The sequence below is a fragment of the Carcharhinus amblyrhynchos genome, chromosome 13 (assembly GCF_965287045.1).
Source record: "Carcharhinus amblyrhynchos chromosome 13, sCarAmb.v2.hapA, whole genome shotgun sequence".
In the NCBI taxonomy this organism is placed as follows: domain Eukaryota; kingdom Metazoa; phylum Chordata; class Chondrichthyes; order Carcharhiniformes; family Carcharhinidae; genus Carcharhinus; species Carcharhinus amblyrhynchos.
In genome coordinates, this window is record NC_137336.1 from 14,483,634 (window position 1) to 14,500,482 (window position 16,849).

The following is a 16,849-nucleotide window of genomic DNA, read 5'->3' on the forward strand; positions in this document are numbered from 1 at the left end:
GAAAGTGTTAAATATTTTACAAAGGCAGTGAATATTGACTGCCTTATGGAATAAAAATATTGCATATCCTATTGAAAAGAGAATATTTGATGGCAATATTTAGAAGGAATATTACATGTTAAAGGAAGGGAAAAGTTCAATATCTCAGAGAATGCACAGTGAATATTTTGCAGAGAGATATGCAGTCTAAGAAATTCTTCATTATTATTAAAAAAAATTTCAGTACAGTGCAAAGCCCAGGTTAATGGATTCATGTGTCAAGTCTGCTTGTGAATGGCCACCTTTTAGTTGAATCTTCGGTATTATTTTTCTTTCTATTCATTTCTACTCCAGCAGTTCCATGAGAATTGTTGATTTAAACCCAAGGGAATTATCAATATGAACAGTAAATTTGGGTTGTGGAAGGAGCGACTTATAGTGACACTGATGGCTTGCAAGTCCTATCAGACAATTACAACTTTAAAAACACATTCACTCTGACACTGCAAACTTCAGCCAGCAATCTCTACGGACAACACTCATCCAAACTTTTAAAACAGGGCTCCCGGATCAGCAGAGCTTTCTTAAAAATGCGTGGTTGACAAGGATTTAGAAATACTTCCAAAACTCTTCAATGCAATGCATTTTTCTGAAGTCCTTCTGCAATCCCATGGGTCAGTTGGAACAAACCAAAAACTAAAACGCACGACTAGGAGGTTGCATTTTCCATCAGACTGGGTTGGCTTCTCCATCCCTGCCTCTGCATTTGGGAACTACGGCAAACTTCACGATTCTGGTGTGATTGGAATAGCGCTTAAATCCGACTTACTTTATACATTTTTATCGAGAGAAACCCGCCTTGATGAAAACGAATTGTTGAGGATTTCGTTTAAATCTATTGTCATTTTAACTGGTTAGAAAATAACTTTCAAACCTGTTGATCTTTGCCACTCTCAAACCAAAAAAGGGAGACACAGATAGAAGAATAATAGCGAATTTGACTGTTTAACCTCTACTATCAAATCAGAACCTCACTTAGAAACTGACTACATATTAATTCGACTTTAATATGTAAAATCGCAGATGATTGAAGTTGTATTGTCATCTGCTGCTCCATCTTCAATCACCTGCAGAACAGTCACAGGCTCCTGCGACTGACCCTTCAAGTATAAGAACAGTAATCGTGAATTTGTCTTACCATCACAAGTAGTACACCCTCGGCGTGTCTGTTCTGAAATCCTGTTCCACAATACTGCGGCTCAGATCCCCAACTCGCTTTCGGCCTGTTTTATATCAACCTGGGCGATTAATATTGCATTAACCGTCTTGAACATTTTCAAAACGAGCAATATAATGTGCGGGCATCAGGGCATTTATTATTAACAGCAATTTGATTAGGAACAAATATCTGTGGCAGGATCCCGGCTTTAGGGCGAGGGGGGAAAGCGGACGGATTCGCAGGCGAACTTAAAGAGAGAAGAGCAGAAAGGGAACAACTCTTGCGGATTGAGCTCCAGATCATTTTTATCCTACCTTCTGCTTTGATGCCTGACTCATTGAAATTCCCCAGTAAAATATTCACAAGATACTTGGGCTGTTACATTAATTTTTTATCATCACAATCCTTTAGGGATTCAGGAATAGAACAGTTTTAGGTGCTTTTAAAACAGATCGCTCTTTCTCAATATTAGAAGACAACAGTTCATTAAAACATTTCCTTTTCCTTCCCCACATTATGTCCAAGTTGTAACAGTAAGTAAAACAGTGGAATGAATAAAGCTCTAAATTAGCTGCCAGAGCCCCAAGCTAAATTATAGGGCATATTTAAAATTCTGTCTAAAAAAAGGAAAAGACAATTTTATTGAAATCGTTTTTATCGTTTTAGCGGAATTAATCTTGTAATTTATTACAATGTTATCAAATGTTTGGCTATATTCCCGACCAAACCCAGTTGTGTGAAGGTGCAGAGTTCAAACAGCCCTGCACATCGACAATGTTCACCCACCGGCCCATCTTTATAGCGTCTCTCCGCTATAATTATATTGCTGTTTAATTTGGGAGTCACAGTGCAGCCCGGATTTAACTCAGGATAGACGATTAGACGCAGAGGGAATCCTATCCTGTCGAAGTTCCTTTCAGAAGGCCGGCACGGTGGCATAGTGGTTAGGCACTGCTGCCTCATAGAGCCCTAATGGGATTTGGGTTCGATTCCAGTCTCGGGTCATTATCTCTGTGGAGTGTGCATGTTCTTCTCGTGTCTGCGTGTGTTTCTTCCCACAGTCCAAAGATGTGCGTGTTAGGTTAATTGGCCATTAACCCTTAGTGTCAGAGAGATTAGCAGGGTAAATGCGTGGGGTTATGTGGATAGGGCCTGTGTGAAATTGATGGACGGAATGGCCTCCTTCTGCACTGTAGGGATCCTATTCTATGATTTTAATTCACATTTTCTCAGTTGGACGGAGCTGGCCAGCCTCCCATGTACGCATTTTACATGGAATTCAGAAGTAGGCCATTCGGCCCAGCTGGTCTATTAGCGCCTTCATATCGTATCTAACCACCCCTACCCGTTTCCCGTTTATTCTGTCCACGTTTTTGTTGGTAACCCGAATATTCTCATTACTGTGTTTCATTCAGTGAAATGATATCACCAATGTGTAAACTTTCATTGAGAAGAGACAGGGGAAATCAAATCAGTAAATCTACATGAAATACTGTTTCCTCCAGCAAGGGATAAGGTTCAATCCTCGCCCACAGCGGTGGACACAACTCTCGCCAAGAATATGTACCCAATAGACAGCATGCATGAGATTTACAGAGTCTTTCTTTTTAAACTAAGCTGATTTACATGAATAGTTCTGAACTATTCAAAGAGCTCGTGAGTCTCATGATGAATGATCGGTAGGATTTGAGTTTTCTGGGGGCTGTGTAGATAGACCAGTCGTAACTATTGATTTTAGCAAAAATGAGCTTCGGGAACAGTGACCAAAGGAAACGCTGCCTTCGGAAAACAGGACATTTGTGTGACAGAAAGAATAACACGGTATGTTTCAGGACTGTATACCCAGGATAGCAGCCGGGGTGCCTGTCAACCCCACATCCTAAAGAATTATTTTACTTTTTATCGAAACTTTACAGTGCAGAAGGAGGCCATTCGGCCCATCAAGTCTGTTCCGACCACAATCCCACCCAGGCCCTACTCTCCTAACCCCACATATTTACCCTATTAATCCCTCTGACACTAGGGTCAATTTAGCATGGCCAATCCACCTAACCTGCACATTTTGGGATCCAGGAATGCAAGACATGGAGAGACACGAGAGATGGCAACAACTGCAGCATATATAGCTACCACAGGAACTAGGCTGACACAGCATCCCACAAGCCGGCTACTGGCCAGCTTCTCAGCCTAAATTATATCTGAAAGATATTTGAGATGAGACGATAATGGGAATGAGTCCTCACCTCAATGTGCAGTATTTATTTTTATCTGCAAGATATTTGAAGGTAAATTCTCAGAGGTAAGGGGTAGCAAGGGGGTGGGGGGTTGGTCGCAAGGTCTGAGTTCTTTCCACTTGGAGTGAACTCTTAGTCAACGCAACCTGATCCTATCATGTGTTTTCAAACGTAGATTAATCCCAAAGAAAGAAGGAAATTATTCCACCCTGTACTGGGGGGCGGGAGGGGGGTGGGATGCTGAACATCTGGACACACCTGTCCTGTCAGGACTGGCAATTTTCAGGAAATAAAACCAGGAATGGGATTGTGTTTTTTTGGCTTGTTTGCATCTCCAATGGAAGCATCGCAAAGTCTTCGAGATAATTTTACGGCTGTATTTTGTTAATTTCTGGAAAATAGTAGAAAAACAATAAACAGTACTTTACGAAAGTTGGATAAACATTGATTACGGCAACGTGTTGGGTACTCCAGGGGAATCTCAGTTTGCCTATCATACAGGAAGTCACTGAGTTAGGGGCAGAACAGAATATGAATATAGGGACAATATTCTTAACCTTTTAAGGAAAATACCGGTTCCATGGAAGCTTGCCAAAGTTTCCCGTTTCTTTTGGAGCGAGTGGTGGCCATTTATATGTAACCCGCCCCTCTCTGGTTTTATCTCCAATGAGTCAGTTATTATTTTGCCTCTCCACGGTGTATGCGCCAGGGACCGGAACACCAGAACCGCTCAAAGTCTATGAACAACTGGAGTCAAGAACTTAACCTGTAGACGGAGAAAGAGCCGTTCGATCTTCTATAATTCTTTAAATTCACAGCACAGTGTTTGGCAGCCATTAACTGAGAGCCCACCATGGAGATTTTTTTTATTTAAAATCATTATCTGAAGTCATGTGAAGTGTAAACGATCTTGGGCGGAAAATTACAACCTCAAATTGCGCCCAATTTTCCGAGGACCACCAGAGCGGAAACTTACATATGTATGCCACTTGTTACCAATCAAATACAAAAAAAACCTGGGTGATTTTTTAATTGATTCACGTTAAACAAGGTAGAAGTGCATTGGAACCCACGTGGAAAATGAAACGCATTGCAAAGGATTTTTTTTATAATTGCAATAATAAAGACTTTATTTTAAGAAATAAACTTCAGAACAAATACTACACACATTCAAACAGGGGGAAAAGATAAGGGTAAGGTGTTGGAAGTTGAGGGTGTTATTGCTAACATCATTATGATTTGCAATAAATTATTAAGGTGCAATATACAGACCATTGGAATAACATACAAGCCCCGGGCTTTATTGTAAAAGGCCATGTTTTGCAAGACCAACAATGTGCAGCCTAAACGCGTTCAACGTTACAACATTGTAACCTCAAAATGTAATGCACGGGCCCTTGGCAAACACAGAGCCGTAGGAAGCAGGAGGAGATGGGCTTGTAGATGGGGAGTTATTATAGAAAATGAGGAGACAACTCAACATCCAGCTTCGGGTCCTTAACAGGGGGGGAAAAGACATACAAAAATTGTTACTATTGACGTTTCGGCAGGAACCTTTATCAATGACACTCTGGAATTGCGATCACCTAAACTGCTTATGAACAATTAATGATTGAAATGCCAGATATTCCCTTTACTCCCCGTGGAAACCTGGATCTTTTTAGGAATAGCCCTCGATCAACAATGGTGAGGAAAGGGGAGTCCAGAGGTAATTGAAAGGAAGAGACACTCGGAATATGATTCGGATCATATCGCAACCTTTCGCCTCTCGTTTGGTAACAGTCTGTTCAACTTTATTGTAGGACATTTGATTGGTGGCATAACTGAAGGAGTTATTAATTATGACTCATGAATATTCTGTCTGCAAGGGCAGACGTGTTGCTCAGTACTGGATACAACAGATTGGGCCATTTAAACAGATATATTTTACATGTACCATTCATTGGGAGGGGGCTGTTACAAAAAGGGTTCGTCAATATCAGCGTGGATATCCAGACTGTCCCTTTATACCTTTTGCACTTTACCTGGTCGCATGTCTTTTGTCAACGATTCAAAAATAATCACCCACATAATCTTCAACTAGATTCCCCAGCCCATTCTGAGCCTCCTGCTGCCTGGACCCGCGTTCCAGGAGTTGTACCTGAGACTGGACTGAGTGGGGAGGGGGAACGAGCTTCGAGCTGGGAATGTGGCCGGGTTAACACAAAAAAAAACCCGTGTGCAGAGTCAGTGAGCACCCAAATTGCAGGAGGGATGCAACATCCTCGATACAGATCTTACCCAGTGTTTGCTGACAGACATAGCGTTACAGGGAATGAAACGAAACCGGGGGGCGTGGGGAGCCAGGACTGCGAGAGGGATGGGCGCTTTGCCTGTGTAACATCACTCTACACGTTCTCAGACCCCAAACAAACACGACGAGGTTGTTAAATTAGAGTGGGAAAAAACAGAGACAGAAAATAATGTAAAATTTAAAAATCACACATCTGTAGGAAAGGTCTGAATGAAGAACCCAATGGTTACACAGTGTAAATCCTGGTTACGGTTGTAATTATTAATACATGAAACAAATAACATTAAATATTAATTTAGCTGTGTAATTAACTCAGCACGAAATAGCTAAAGGATACTAATAAAACTGAAAGCTGGAAGCTCTGTCTTTCCCCAGCCCACTGGCGAATCCTCTCAATAAACAAGATGCCCTCACAACTCTGGGATCATTTAGAAATTTATGTCTTCAGAAACAAGAAAGAGGAATAAGATCCCACTTGGGGGTGTTGGGAGAAATGAAGAATTTACATTGGAAGGGGTTGGGGGAGACAGAGAGAGACAGACCAGCCTGTCCTAACGTGTTATAAAGCAAATCTTCAAATTGAAGAGTTAAGCGGGGTTACACACATCCTTCGTCCATGAGATGTCAAAGGCCGGACCTTTCCCGGAGTTTGCTGTGACGGTTGTGGAGAAAGTTAATTTGATCTAAAGTCCATGGCTTAAGTCCTTAGCGAAGACACTGAAAATCCCTGTTTAATTTTGTTTTTTTTTGCCGCAGCCAACTCAGTTCCTGGTCAGTGATTTGCTGAATATTTCATTCGCTTTTGCTTCTGTCTCTGATTGCAAAACCAGACCCTCACCACGTTTTTCTTCAGGTCGAGTTTCTCTGCGATGGCTGCGATTTTTTCCGACGAGGGCCGAGGCTGGATGGCGAAGTAAGCTTCCAGGGAGCGCTTCTCCGGCGCTGCGATCGAGGTCCGTTTGCGCTTCCTCTCGCTGGAGTTGAACATCTCGGGCTTGTTCGCCTTCTCCCTGTAGGCGTTCTCCGCCTCTTCCAGCCAGGTCTGCAGCACCGGCTTCAGCGCGATCATGTTATTGTGAGAGAGAGTCAAGGATTCAAATCTGCAGATGGTACTCTGGCTCAGGGAGCCCACCCCGGGGATCTTCAGGTTGGCCAGGGCAGCGCCAACATCAGCCTGTGTCACCCCCAGCTTGATCCTCCTCTGTTTAAACCTCTCGGCGAAAGCCTCCAGCTCTCTGGGGTCGGCTTCCACCTCGTTGAGGCATGGCATGCCGTTGTGGGCGGCGAAGGAGTGAGGGTGCCCCATGGACATGGCTTGGTGAAGGTGCCCCATGCTGTTGAGATGGTGAGGGTGGCCTTGCGTGGAGAGCATAGACGAGGGGTCTGGTCCTCCCATCCCTGTCAGGCTTGGAGAGATGTCCAGCAGGTCCCCGTCCAAAATCTGGTGCCCTGGGTGAACATGATGGGAGGAGATGGTGGACGCTGGGGAGATGGGCAGCGTGGAGGAGGTCGAGCTGCAGGGGACGCTGCTCATGTTATGATAGGTGATGTCCGGCTTGAAGTGATGGTGATTCTTGCTGTGAGCCACCGCATCCACAGCAGCCAGAGCTTCAGCGCGGGCTAACAGAGTCTCATCAAAGCCACCGAATATATTGCCCTGTAGCTGTAAGCAAGAATGCACACACATTGCAGTCAGTGGGGAATTGTGTCAACTCAGTATTAAAAAACATTTACCAAAAAAAAATCTCTCCTCAAAGCCCAGGTCATAAAAATTAATACGAAGTCAAGAGACTTGGATGAACAGAGATGTGAAGAGGTACAAGAAGCTACGCGATTGTTCTGGTGACATGAAAAAAACATTAAGCAGCGCCTGTCAAGACTGCCTTAAAGCAGTAATTATGCAGACACATACCGGTGGGGTTGGGAGGCAAACTCTCCTCACGGCCTCTGAGCTTGAGTGCAGGTTCGGGTACTTGGGTTCCTGGAGAATTTGATGCATGCTCAAGTGCTGTTTCCCGTTCATGGTCATCATGGTTGCACACCTTGCAGGTAGACAGTCCTGACATAGACGGTGCTGCCTGGTGCCTTGCTCCTGTCAGCTATTTCAATGGCACAGCCTCTCTTCCCCCCACCTGCTCCTTACTCATCTTACCAGCAACAACTGCCAGCAGCGCGCAGGCGTGCTGCATCCAGACAAAAAAAAAGACAGAAAACTAGCCCCAGGAGTCAAACCTTTTCACATTCACCTCCGAGAAGAAGCTTACCTGTCCTTTCCTCAGAAACGCCGACTATCACTTGCACATCCCCTGGCTCTTATTATTAGTTAACTCATGCAACAGAATAATTTGAAATAACTCCCCACTGGTCAGCTAAAGCAGATACATCCTAAGAATTGAAAGCACAATCTTTCGAACAAAGCAGGCTTTTTTTAAAAAAAAATCGTATTTAAGCATATAATATATCGAATAAATGAAACATCAAATGGATATTTCACAAAAATGAAAGTGCAAAAAGTTCTTGGAAGTACAAATCTCTCGTGGCAATTAATTCCATTGACAGCTAAAACTATTTACAATCTGGATAATATTTGAATATTTATGACTTATCTAAACATGTAAATATATGCTCCTTGCAGTGGGTTGGAATAGAGCAAAAGTTTCTTATGACCGCAATTGCAAGTAACAAGTCTGACTCTAGCCACTGACGGACAAATTAGGAACGGGTGTCAATGATCATATGACAGTGATAGTCTTATCTCAGCACTGAATGCATTTAAAGTGTTGATTCCGTTCCATTTGTACTTGGACTTAGCACTGACTGGCCAAGAGAGAGGCTATTAATTCATTGTCACTAATCTACAGGTGAAAAAATCAGAATGCATGTAAACATAATAGATTTGTTGGGTAGTTGGTCGCTGGAGAGATGGATGAACAATCTGTAAGACTTTGCCAGGACTCAGAAAATGGAAGCAAATAAACTGCAGAATAACCACGAAGCTAAATAAGGTATTCCACACAGAATATTTCTCTTGTACAATATGTATAAAGCAATGTTGCAAATAAGGATCACGCTTGTAGAGAGTTTCCTTCAACTTTAACTAGTACATTAAGTATTGATTTAGTTTTCCCTATCATTCATAATTAAAGAGAAAAAATTTACTATTGTCAATTTAAATGGCAAATGACAATAAGTAACTGGGTAGCTCCCTCCCCCCCCCCACCCCCTCACCTCCCAACCCTCTCTCCGCCCCCTCCCACCCCGTCCTCCCCCCAGCCCGTCCCCCAACAAATTGTCTTATTCTGGTTAAAATTAAGGATAGCTTCAATATATTTCGGGGATGCAATAATCTGCTGAAGTATTGCGATTTTCATTTACATTAATAGTTGAATAGTTGAAGTATTACTCTTATTTAAACAGCTTGGTGGCAATATTCAGCAAGGCTGAGAATAGAATAAACCATCAAGGGACAAAGGAGGATTACTTTTTAAACACTTGCCTAATTGGGAGAGATTGCCTTTTCCATGTTTCAGGAACGACCAATGCAATTTATCAGTTCAAGGGCAATATTGAGCCAGCCGCATTAGACTGGTACATCCTTCATGTTTAACCAAATACTTTTTCTATATATGTTGGACAAAGACGATGAATCCAAATCATCCAGTTTTAATGGCATCTGGATTTTATTTACCGAAAGATTTCAAAATTACAATGGCTTCATTTAAATTCCCGCGACTTTTGATTCAGATCGAAGCGAGCCAAGCAGACCTGTACAAACTCCACATCGGAAAGAGTCGAGATATTTTTCTGGGAGGTTCAAGACAAATTCTCCTCATTGACCGCAGCTGTTAGCACACTGTCTCCCACAATTACAGATATGATCCGTGCCTCAACCCATAATTTAATTAGGGTTTGAATTATAAATGCAAAATTTATCTATAAATAAATAATTTAGGAGTTGAAATATTATTTAATAGCAACACATGCATAGTGAAACATAAAATTATTTCATAATAGATTCTAGTGTATATTACTAATTATATGTCTGCATTGTTACAGCACACAACTGCGAGAGTAGAGCTGGGCATTGACTGGAAGGGAAAATGGAAGTATTGTTTCCAGAACATAATTCTCTCCGTTAAAAGATTTACCCTAACCTGTGTTAATATTCAACGCTTTAAAGTAATTCCGCCGGCAGAGTAATTCTAACTCCAAAGGAGTAAGCTTTCGTCTCATTCGCCGCCACATTAAATACACGTCTTTGAAATACATTGTAGCAAATATCCATCTCGCAACAAATGTTAACAAAACTCATACATTCTTTAGAGAAAGTGGTTGACTGGGGTTTTGTCATCATTCACATGCCCACCTTAATCCGACAGTCATTTTAAATCAACTTGTGAGTCTAACTGTGGAGTAACGTAGGTCTCAATTAATCCAATCCACAGATTTTTAAATGGGGAGGATTTTATTTACTATTATCGTCTAAATTGTGCCCATTCCCCCCACCCCACCGCGTTTCTCAGACTCTTTTGTGGGTTACAAACAATCTTGCGTCTAATGACAACAAATGTACAAGTAAAAAAACCAACGTTGTGATTTCGTATCTACAGGAGGTGAAGACAATCACGGGGGTTGGGGAGAGGGGGCTGGGGGAGAGGGGGTTGGGGGAGGGGGAGGAGGGGGAGGACGGGGAGGAGGAGGGGGAAACGGGGGTGAGGGGGGAGTTGGAGGGGGAGGAGGGGGAAACGGAGGAGGGGAAGGGGGGATTCGAATGCAGTCTACAGATCCAGAGGAGTTTCAGTTTAGGAGAAAAGGGTATGAGCCATCTCTCAGTCCAATCTATTTGAATCCAATTTCCATATTCCCCTGTGATAATAATAACCATATTCCGTCAACTATTGAGTGACAATCAATCAGCATTCATATAGTATCTTTACCATAGCAAACCTTTCCCAGGGCGTGTGATGCAGGTACAGTTTGACGGATCAAAGAAGGAGGCTTAGGGAAAAGGATGAATAGCCCAGAGGGATAGCGGTTAATTAGAGTCCTAAAGAGAGATGATAAGCTAGAGTTTGGGAGGAATAATATCAGAAATGGTGGCCATGAAATAACAAGGTTGTGGTTTAAAATAATCCCAGGTTCACGAATGCCTTTTAAGGAAGGAAATCTGCCATCCTTACCTGGTCTGTCTTACAAGACACTGCACAACAATATGGTTGACCCCTAAACTCCCCTGAAATGGCAAACCACTCAAGTTCTTTGAAGAGTACACCTTCTCACCACCACCTTCTCCATTGCAATTAGGGGCAGGTAAGTAATGCTGCCCTTGCCAGTGATGCCATCTTTCCATAAAGGGATATATTGTAAAAGAAAATCCAGAGTTCAGGCACTTACACGGTTGATGGCAGGACAGGCAATGAGAACTTTTTCTAACTTCTCTTCCCTTATGTTTCCACTAATTCCATGTTCCCTGGATAACGGTCATGCCAAATGGATTAAATATGAGTAATTAATAACCACATAAGCATGGAGGTCAACTTCCTTTCCCTCCGGTTGCTGCTAAGATTCACTGCCTCGGAAGGACAGAGATTGGTAAATATGCTTAATGAAGACCTTGTCCAAATCAAATGGCGATTTAGGTTCATTAAACAGGGTTAAAAAAAGTATTACAAAATAAAACCCTGCAGAATAAAGTATAAATTCAAAGGCAATTCGACGCTACAAATGGCATCAATGCAAAGAGCATTACTTCATCTAATCTCAGATATAGGAAGTAGATTTTGTTATATTAATAATTGTATGTCTGCACTTTTACAACACACAATTAGTATTTTAATTTACAGATTGATCGGAACACCAGAGGTCTCTGGTTCCAGTTGGTTTCTTCGATTCTTCAACCTAAAAAGTGAGTTCACTTGAGCCATGAATGTTTGATGAGATCATGAATGGCGCTTTAGTTAAAGTGGAAACCATCCCCCTCCACCCCGCCCCGTTTTAATAAACTTGCAGACCCCAGATTAACTGGCAAACCTGCTGAAAGGTCATTCATCCCTCTTGCCCGACTCTTTACAACCGGCGAAAAACAATCCAAAGTGGAAATTCTGGCTCTCAAAATTAGATTTACAATCGCGATTTGGAAGTTCCCTGACACTGAGTCACTTGCTCTCCACTCGGTTTGTTTGTGTGTGTGTGTGTGTGTAGGACCAGATTGCCCTCTGCGAGAGGATGAGTTCAACGCACTTAAAACTCACTTCAGCACCATGGACAAGTCATCGCGGCTTCCAGTAATAGTTTCTGTCATCCTCTTTGGCGTCTGGAGGCTCTGAGAGACGTTTTCTGACATCCCCAAGCGGCGACAGGACAGGGAAGCAAAGTGCCGGCGGTAGGGAAAAAAAAAATCTGCAGCATGCCATCAGTCTCCATCAACCCCAACAAATTGCACAAATGGAACAAGAGCATTAGCGAGGTTGTGGGAAAAGCGGCTCCTTCCTATTCAGAGGAGGGGGAAATCAGCATCCTGGCGCAAATATACATGTACTGATTTAATATAAAAATTTAACGAAATCATTTATATTTCAGGACCCCTAAATAGCTGCATGAAACTTTTATCTAAAGTGACGCAGTATTTATAGCAAGGCCTTGTCTGATGGAAGGTAATTAATAGTTGTATAAATCGCATTGCCGGCTTTTTCATTATTCAACGTTTTCAGGTGGCCCTCCTGTAAATAAACGTTAATAAAGTGAGAAGGTTCAGCTAGTCCATCGTGCAGATCAAAGGCCTCATCGGTTTTAGAATGGGAGGGTAGAGTTTTTGGTAGAGTTTTAAGAATGGAGGAGATAAGGTATCAAAGTTTATTCATTAGTCACAAGTAGGCTTACATTCACACTGCAATGAAGTTGCTGTGAAATTCCCCTAATGGACACATTTCATCGCCTGTTCAGATACACTGAGGGAGAATTTAGCATGGCCACTACACCTAATCTACACATCTTCCACTGTGGTAGGAAACCAGAGCACCCAGAGGAAACCCATGCAGACACAAGGAGAATGTGCAAACTCCACACAGGCAGTGACCTAAACTGGGATTTGAACCTAGTCCCCGGCACTGTGAGGCAGTAGTGCTAATCACTGTGCTATCATGCCACCCCATAGACTCACAGATTCCTTCAGAGCAGAATGAAGCCATTCTGCCCATCAAGCCTGCACTGACAACAATCCCACCCAGGCCTTATTCCCATAATCACAGGTTTTCACTCTGCTAATCCCGCTTGATACAAAGGGGCAATTTAGCATGGCCAATCAACCTAACCTCAACATCTTTGGACTGTGGGAGGAAATCTGAGCATCCGAAGGAAGTCCACGCAGACACAGGGGGAAATGTGCAAACTCCACACAGACAGTTACCCAAGGTCAGAATCGAACCCAGGTCCCTGGCACTGTGAGGCAGCAATACTAACCACTGTGCATCCATATGTGGAATGGGAGGGTAGAGATTTAAGAAATACAGGGTTTTTAGTAGAAAGTTTTTAGTAGAGTTTTCAGAATGTAAGGGTAGAATTTTTATGATAGGAGAGTCAGATTTTTAGAGCTTTTATAACAAGAAGTTAGAACTTAGAGTGGATGTGGTCTTTCTGGATTTTCAGAAGGCGTTTGACAAGGTACCTCACAAGAGGTTATTGCAGAAGGTCAGGGGACATGGAGTTGGGGGTAGGGTGTTAGCGTGGATAGAGGATTGGTTGTCAAATAGGAGGCAGAGAGTGGGGGTCAATGGGTGCTATTCGGATTGGCGGTTGGTGACTAGTGGGGTGCCCCAGGGGTCGGTGCTGGGGCCTCAGCTATTTACCATTTATATAGATGATCTGGAGGAGGGAACCGAGTGCAGGGTGTCGAAATTTGCTGATGACACCAAGATTGGGGGAAAGGCAAATTGTGCGGAGGGTGTGGAGAGTCTGCAGAAGGATCTAGATAGGCTGGGCGAATGGGCCAGGAAATGGCAAATGGAATTTAATGTTGGCAAGTGTGAGGTGGTCCACTTTGGTAGGAAGAATGGTAGGAAGGACTATTACTTACGTGGCGAAAAACTGCAGCAGGCGACGGTGCAGAGGGACCTCGGGGTCCTTGTGCATGAGTCGCAAAAACCCAGCTTGCAGGTGCAGCAGGTGGTCAGGAAGGCGAATGGGATGCTGGCCTTCATAGCGAGGGGGATTGAATATAAAAGTAGGGAGGTCTTGCTGCAGCTGTATAGGGCATTGGTGAGGCCGCAGCTGGAGTACTGTGTGCAGTTTTGGGCGCCGCACCTGCGCAAGGATATTTTGGCCCTGGAGGGAGTGCAGAGGAGGTTTACTAGGCTGATACCGGAGTTGAGGGGATTGAGCTATGAGGAGAGGCTGAATAAACTAGGCTTGTACTCGTTAGAGTTTAGAAGAATGAGGGGAGATCTCATTGAGACGTATAAGATGATGAATGGGATGGATAGGATAGAGGTGGAGAGACTCTTCCCGCTCAAAAAAGACAGTAGGACTAGGGGGCACAGCCTCAAGATAAAGGGGAGGCGGTTTAGAACGGAGTTGAGGAGGAACTTCTTCACTCAAAGGGTGGTGAATCTCTGGAATTCTCTGCCCGTTGAAGTGGTGGAGGCTGCCTCGCTAAATATTTTTAAGAAGCGGGTTGATGGGTTCTTGATAAGAGAGGGGATTAAGGGTTATGGGGAGAGGGCGGGAAAGTGGAACTGAGCCACAACAGATCAGCCATGATCTTATTGAATGGCGGGGCAGGCTCGAAGGGCTAGATGGCCTACTCCTGCTCCTATTTCTTATGTTCTTATGTTCTTATGTTCTTATGAAGGCATAGTTTTTAGCAGATATCTTAGAATGGAGGTTAGAGTTTTGTTGGAGATTTTAGACTGGGAGGGAAGAGATTTTAGTTGATGTTTCAGAATGGAGGACAATGTTTTTAGAATGATAGGGTAGAGTTTTTAAAATGGGAGGGTAGAGTTTTTAGAATGGGAAGGTGGAGTTTTTAGAGTGGGAGAGCAGAGTTTTTAGAATGAAAGGGTAGAGTTTTCTGAATGGGAGTAGAGTTTCTAGAATGGGATAGTGTGGTTTTTAGAATACAAAGGTCGGTTTTTAGTGGCAATTTTAAAAAAAGTTATTGTTTTCTTAAAGTTATAAAGCCAATGTGCGAAGTGGGCAGGGCAAGCCCTCAATCCATTTCCTTGCTTGCTCTAAAAACAATTCAAATTCAAACTGAATCCAATTCATGGCCTCCACAGCAGAAACATACAAGGTCCAAGCTGGCAAGAAAAGGCAATGCACCTAATCTGACCCTTGAGCTTAGCCAAAAGGCAGATAACCAATTTCAGAAGAGTTTTTAGAATGGAAAGTCAAGTTTTTAGTAGTTTTTAGAACAAGAGATAGAGTTTTAAGAATGGGAGGGCACAGTTTTTAGGATGGGATCTAGAGGTTTTAGTAGAGTATTTAGAATGAGGGGATCGAGTTTTTAGAATAGGAGTTGAGGTTTGAGTAAAGTATTTAAAATGGGAATGCGATTTTGAAATGGGAGGGCAGCGTTTGGAGAAAACCTGCAGTGAAACCACGGTGGAAACATCAAACAAACTGAAGCAGGTATAAAGTCTGAGGTGATGATTCTGATGAGGACTGACACTGCCTGCTCAAAGTCAAGTGTATTTCGGTTTAATTAAGGCTTTGAAAGATTAATGAAGCTGGCTCCTGGTATTGACGTTACACCCCGAGAGAAGGATGGGAGGCTCGGGAACAACAATAACAGGGAAAGAAAACTCAATTCACTTCTCAGTCTAACTGGATCAGAACAAGAGGTGTCACGTCATTAGCGTTGCACGCTCATTCACATTCAGATGCATAATTGATTGCATCACTGCTTGGGCTGAAATTCAGATAGGGCAGAACAAGCTCGTGACATGTTCTTTCAGTACTGAACCTCAAGCATTTAGTGTGGTCCTACCTGAGAGATATTGAACGATATTTTAACCCAACTTCAGAGCCACCTATTTGCACAAGAGTTAAAATTGGATTCTGAAGAAGTTGTATACAACTTGAAATGGCGCAATCTGGGGGCCCAAATTCGTCATAGGCACAAATCAATTGTGGCCACTGCATCTCGTGAGCAGACAAGAACTGGATTTGCACTGATGTGACCTCAATTGGGGATCGACCCTGCCAGTAAGGGTGTGAATCTGATTTTCACACGCAAGAACATAAGAAATAGGAGCAGGAGTAGGCCATCTAGCCCTTCGAGCCTGCCCTGCCATTCAATAAGATCATGGCTGATCTGTCGTGGCTCAGTTCCACATTCCCGCCCTCTCCCCATAACCCTTAATCCCCTCTCTTATCAAAAACCCATCAACCCACGTCTTAAAAATATTTAGTGAGGTAGCCTCCACCACTTCAACGGGCAGAGAATTCCAGAGATTCGCCACCCTTTGAGTGAAGAAGTTCCTCCTCAACTCCTTTCTAAACCGCCCCCCCCTTTATCTTGAGGCTGTGCCCCCAGTCCCACTATCCTTTCTGAGCGGGAAGTCTCTCCACCTCTATCCTATCCATCCCATTCATCATCTTATACGTCTCAATGAGATCTCCCCTCATTCTTCTAAACTCTAAGGAGTACAAGCCTAGTTTATTCAGCGAGAATTTAAATACACATTTAAATACACTTTAATATAACTAAAGGGCTTTACACTCTGGCATCTACTCCCCCCATCCTGGTAGCATGATGCTGGCACAAATCACTACTGATTTTTAAAAGTGAAAAACTGTCGTGATGATCATGCCAGGAGCGCACAGGTGCCTGGAGACCCCTGGTGGAGGACGGGGTTGTTCTCCAGCATTACTGGGGCACTGCCAAGGGGACACATGAATGGGGAAATTGTCAATGAGGCTCTGGCAGGGGGACAACCCTCCCCCTTTGGGTATAGTGGGAGGATGAAGGGAGAGCCCTGATGCCTGCGAGCGGCGTAGGGGGTGCTGTGAAGGGGAGAGTACTCCCCCCCACCCACCCACCATACTTGTACAGTGATGGTGATGTGGAGGAAGTGGGGGGGTGGGGGCTGGGAATTTGGGCAATGGGAAGAGTGCTCCTGATGCTTC

General features: G+C 43.4%; 1 protein-coding gene across 1 annotated transcript; it reads right to left on the minus strand.

Annotated features, from left to right (window-relative positions):
* Positions 1-6,389: 6,389 nt before the first annotated feature.
* pou4f3 (POU class 4 homeobox 3) lies at positions 6,390-7,803 on the minus strand. The gene is made up of 2 exons (XM_080201049.1): positions 7,638-7,803; positions 6,390-7,388 (listed from the first exon to the last, which is right to left on the minus strand). The coding sequence occupies exons 1-2, from the start codon at positions 7,755-7,757 to the stop codon at positions 6,498-6,500; spliced, it is 1,011 nt and encodes a 336-aa protein (XP_080057175.1). The 5' UTR covers positions 7,758-7,803; the 3' UTR covers positions 6,390-6,497.
* Positions 7,804-16,849: the final 9,046 nt, after the last annotated feature.

Excerpts from the sequence above, each read along its gene's own strand:
- pou4f3 (XM_080201049.1), bottom strand. The coding sequence starts at position 7,757 with ATGATGACCATGAACGGGAAACAGCACTTGAGCATGCATCAAATTCTC. Across the intron at positions 7,389-7,637 it reads TTTGCCTCCCAACCCCACCG|CTACAGGGCAATATATTCGG; the intron begins GTATGTGTCTGC and ends TCTTGCTTACAG.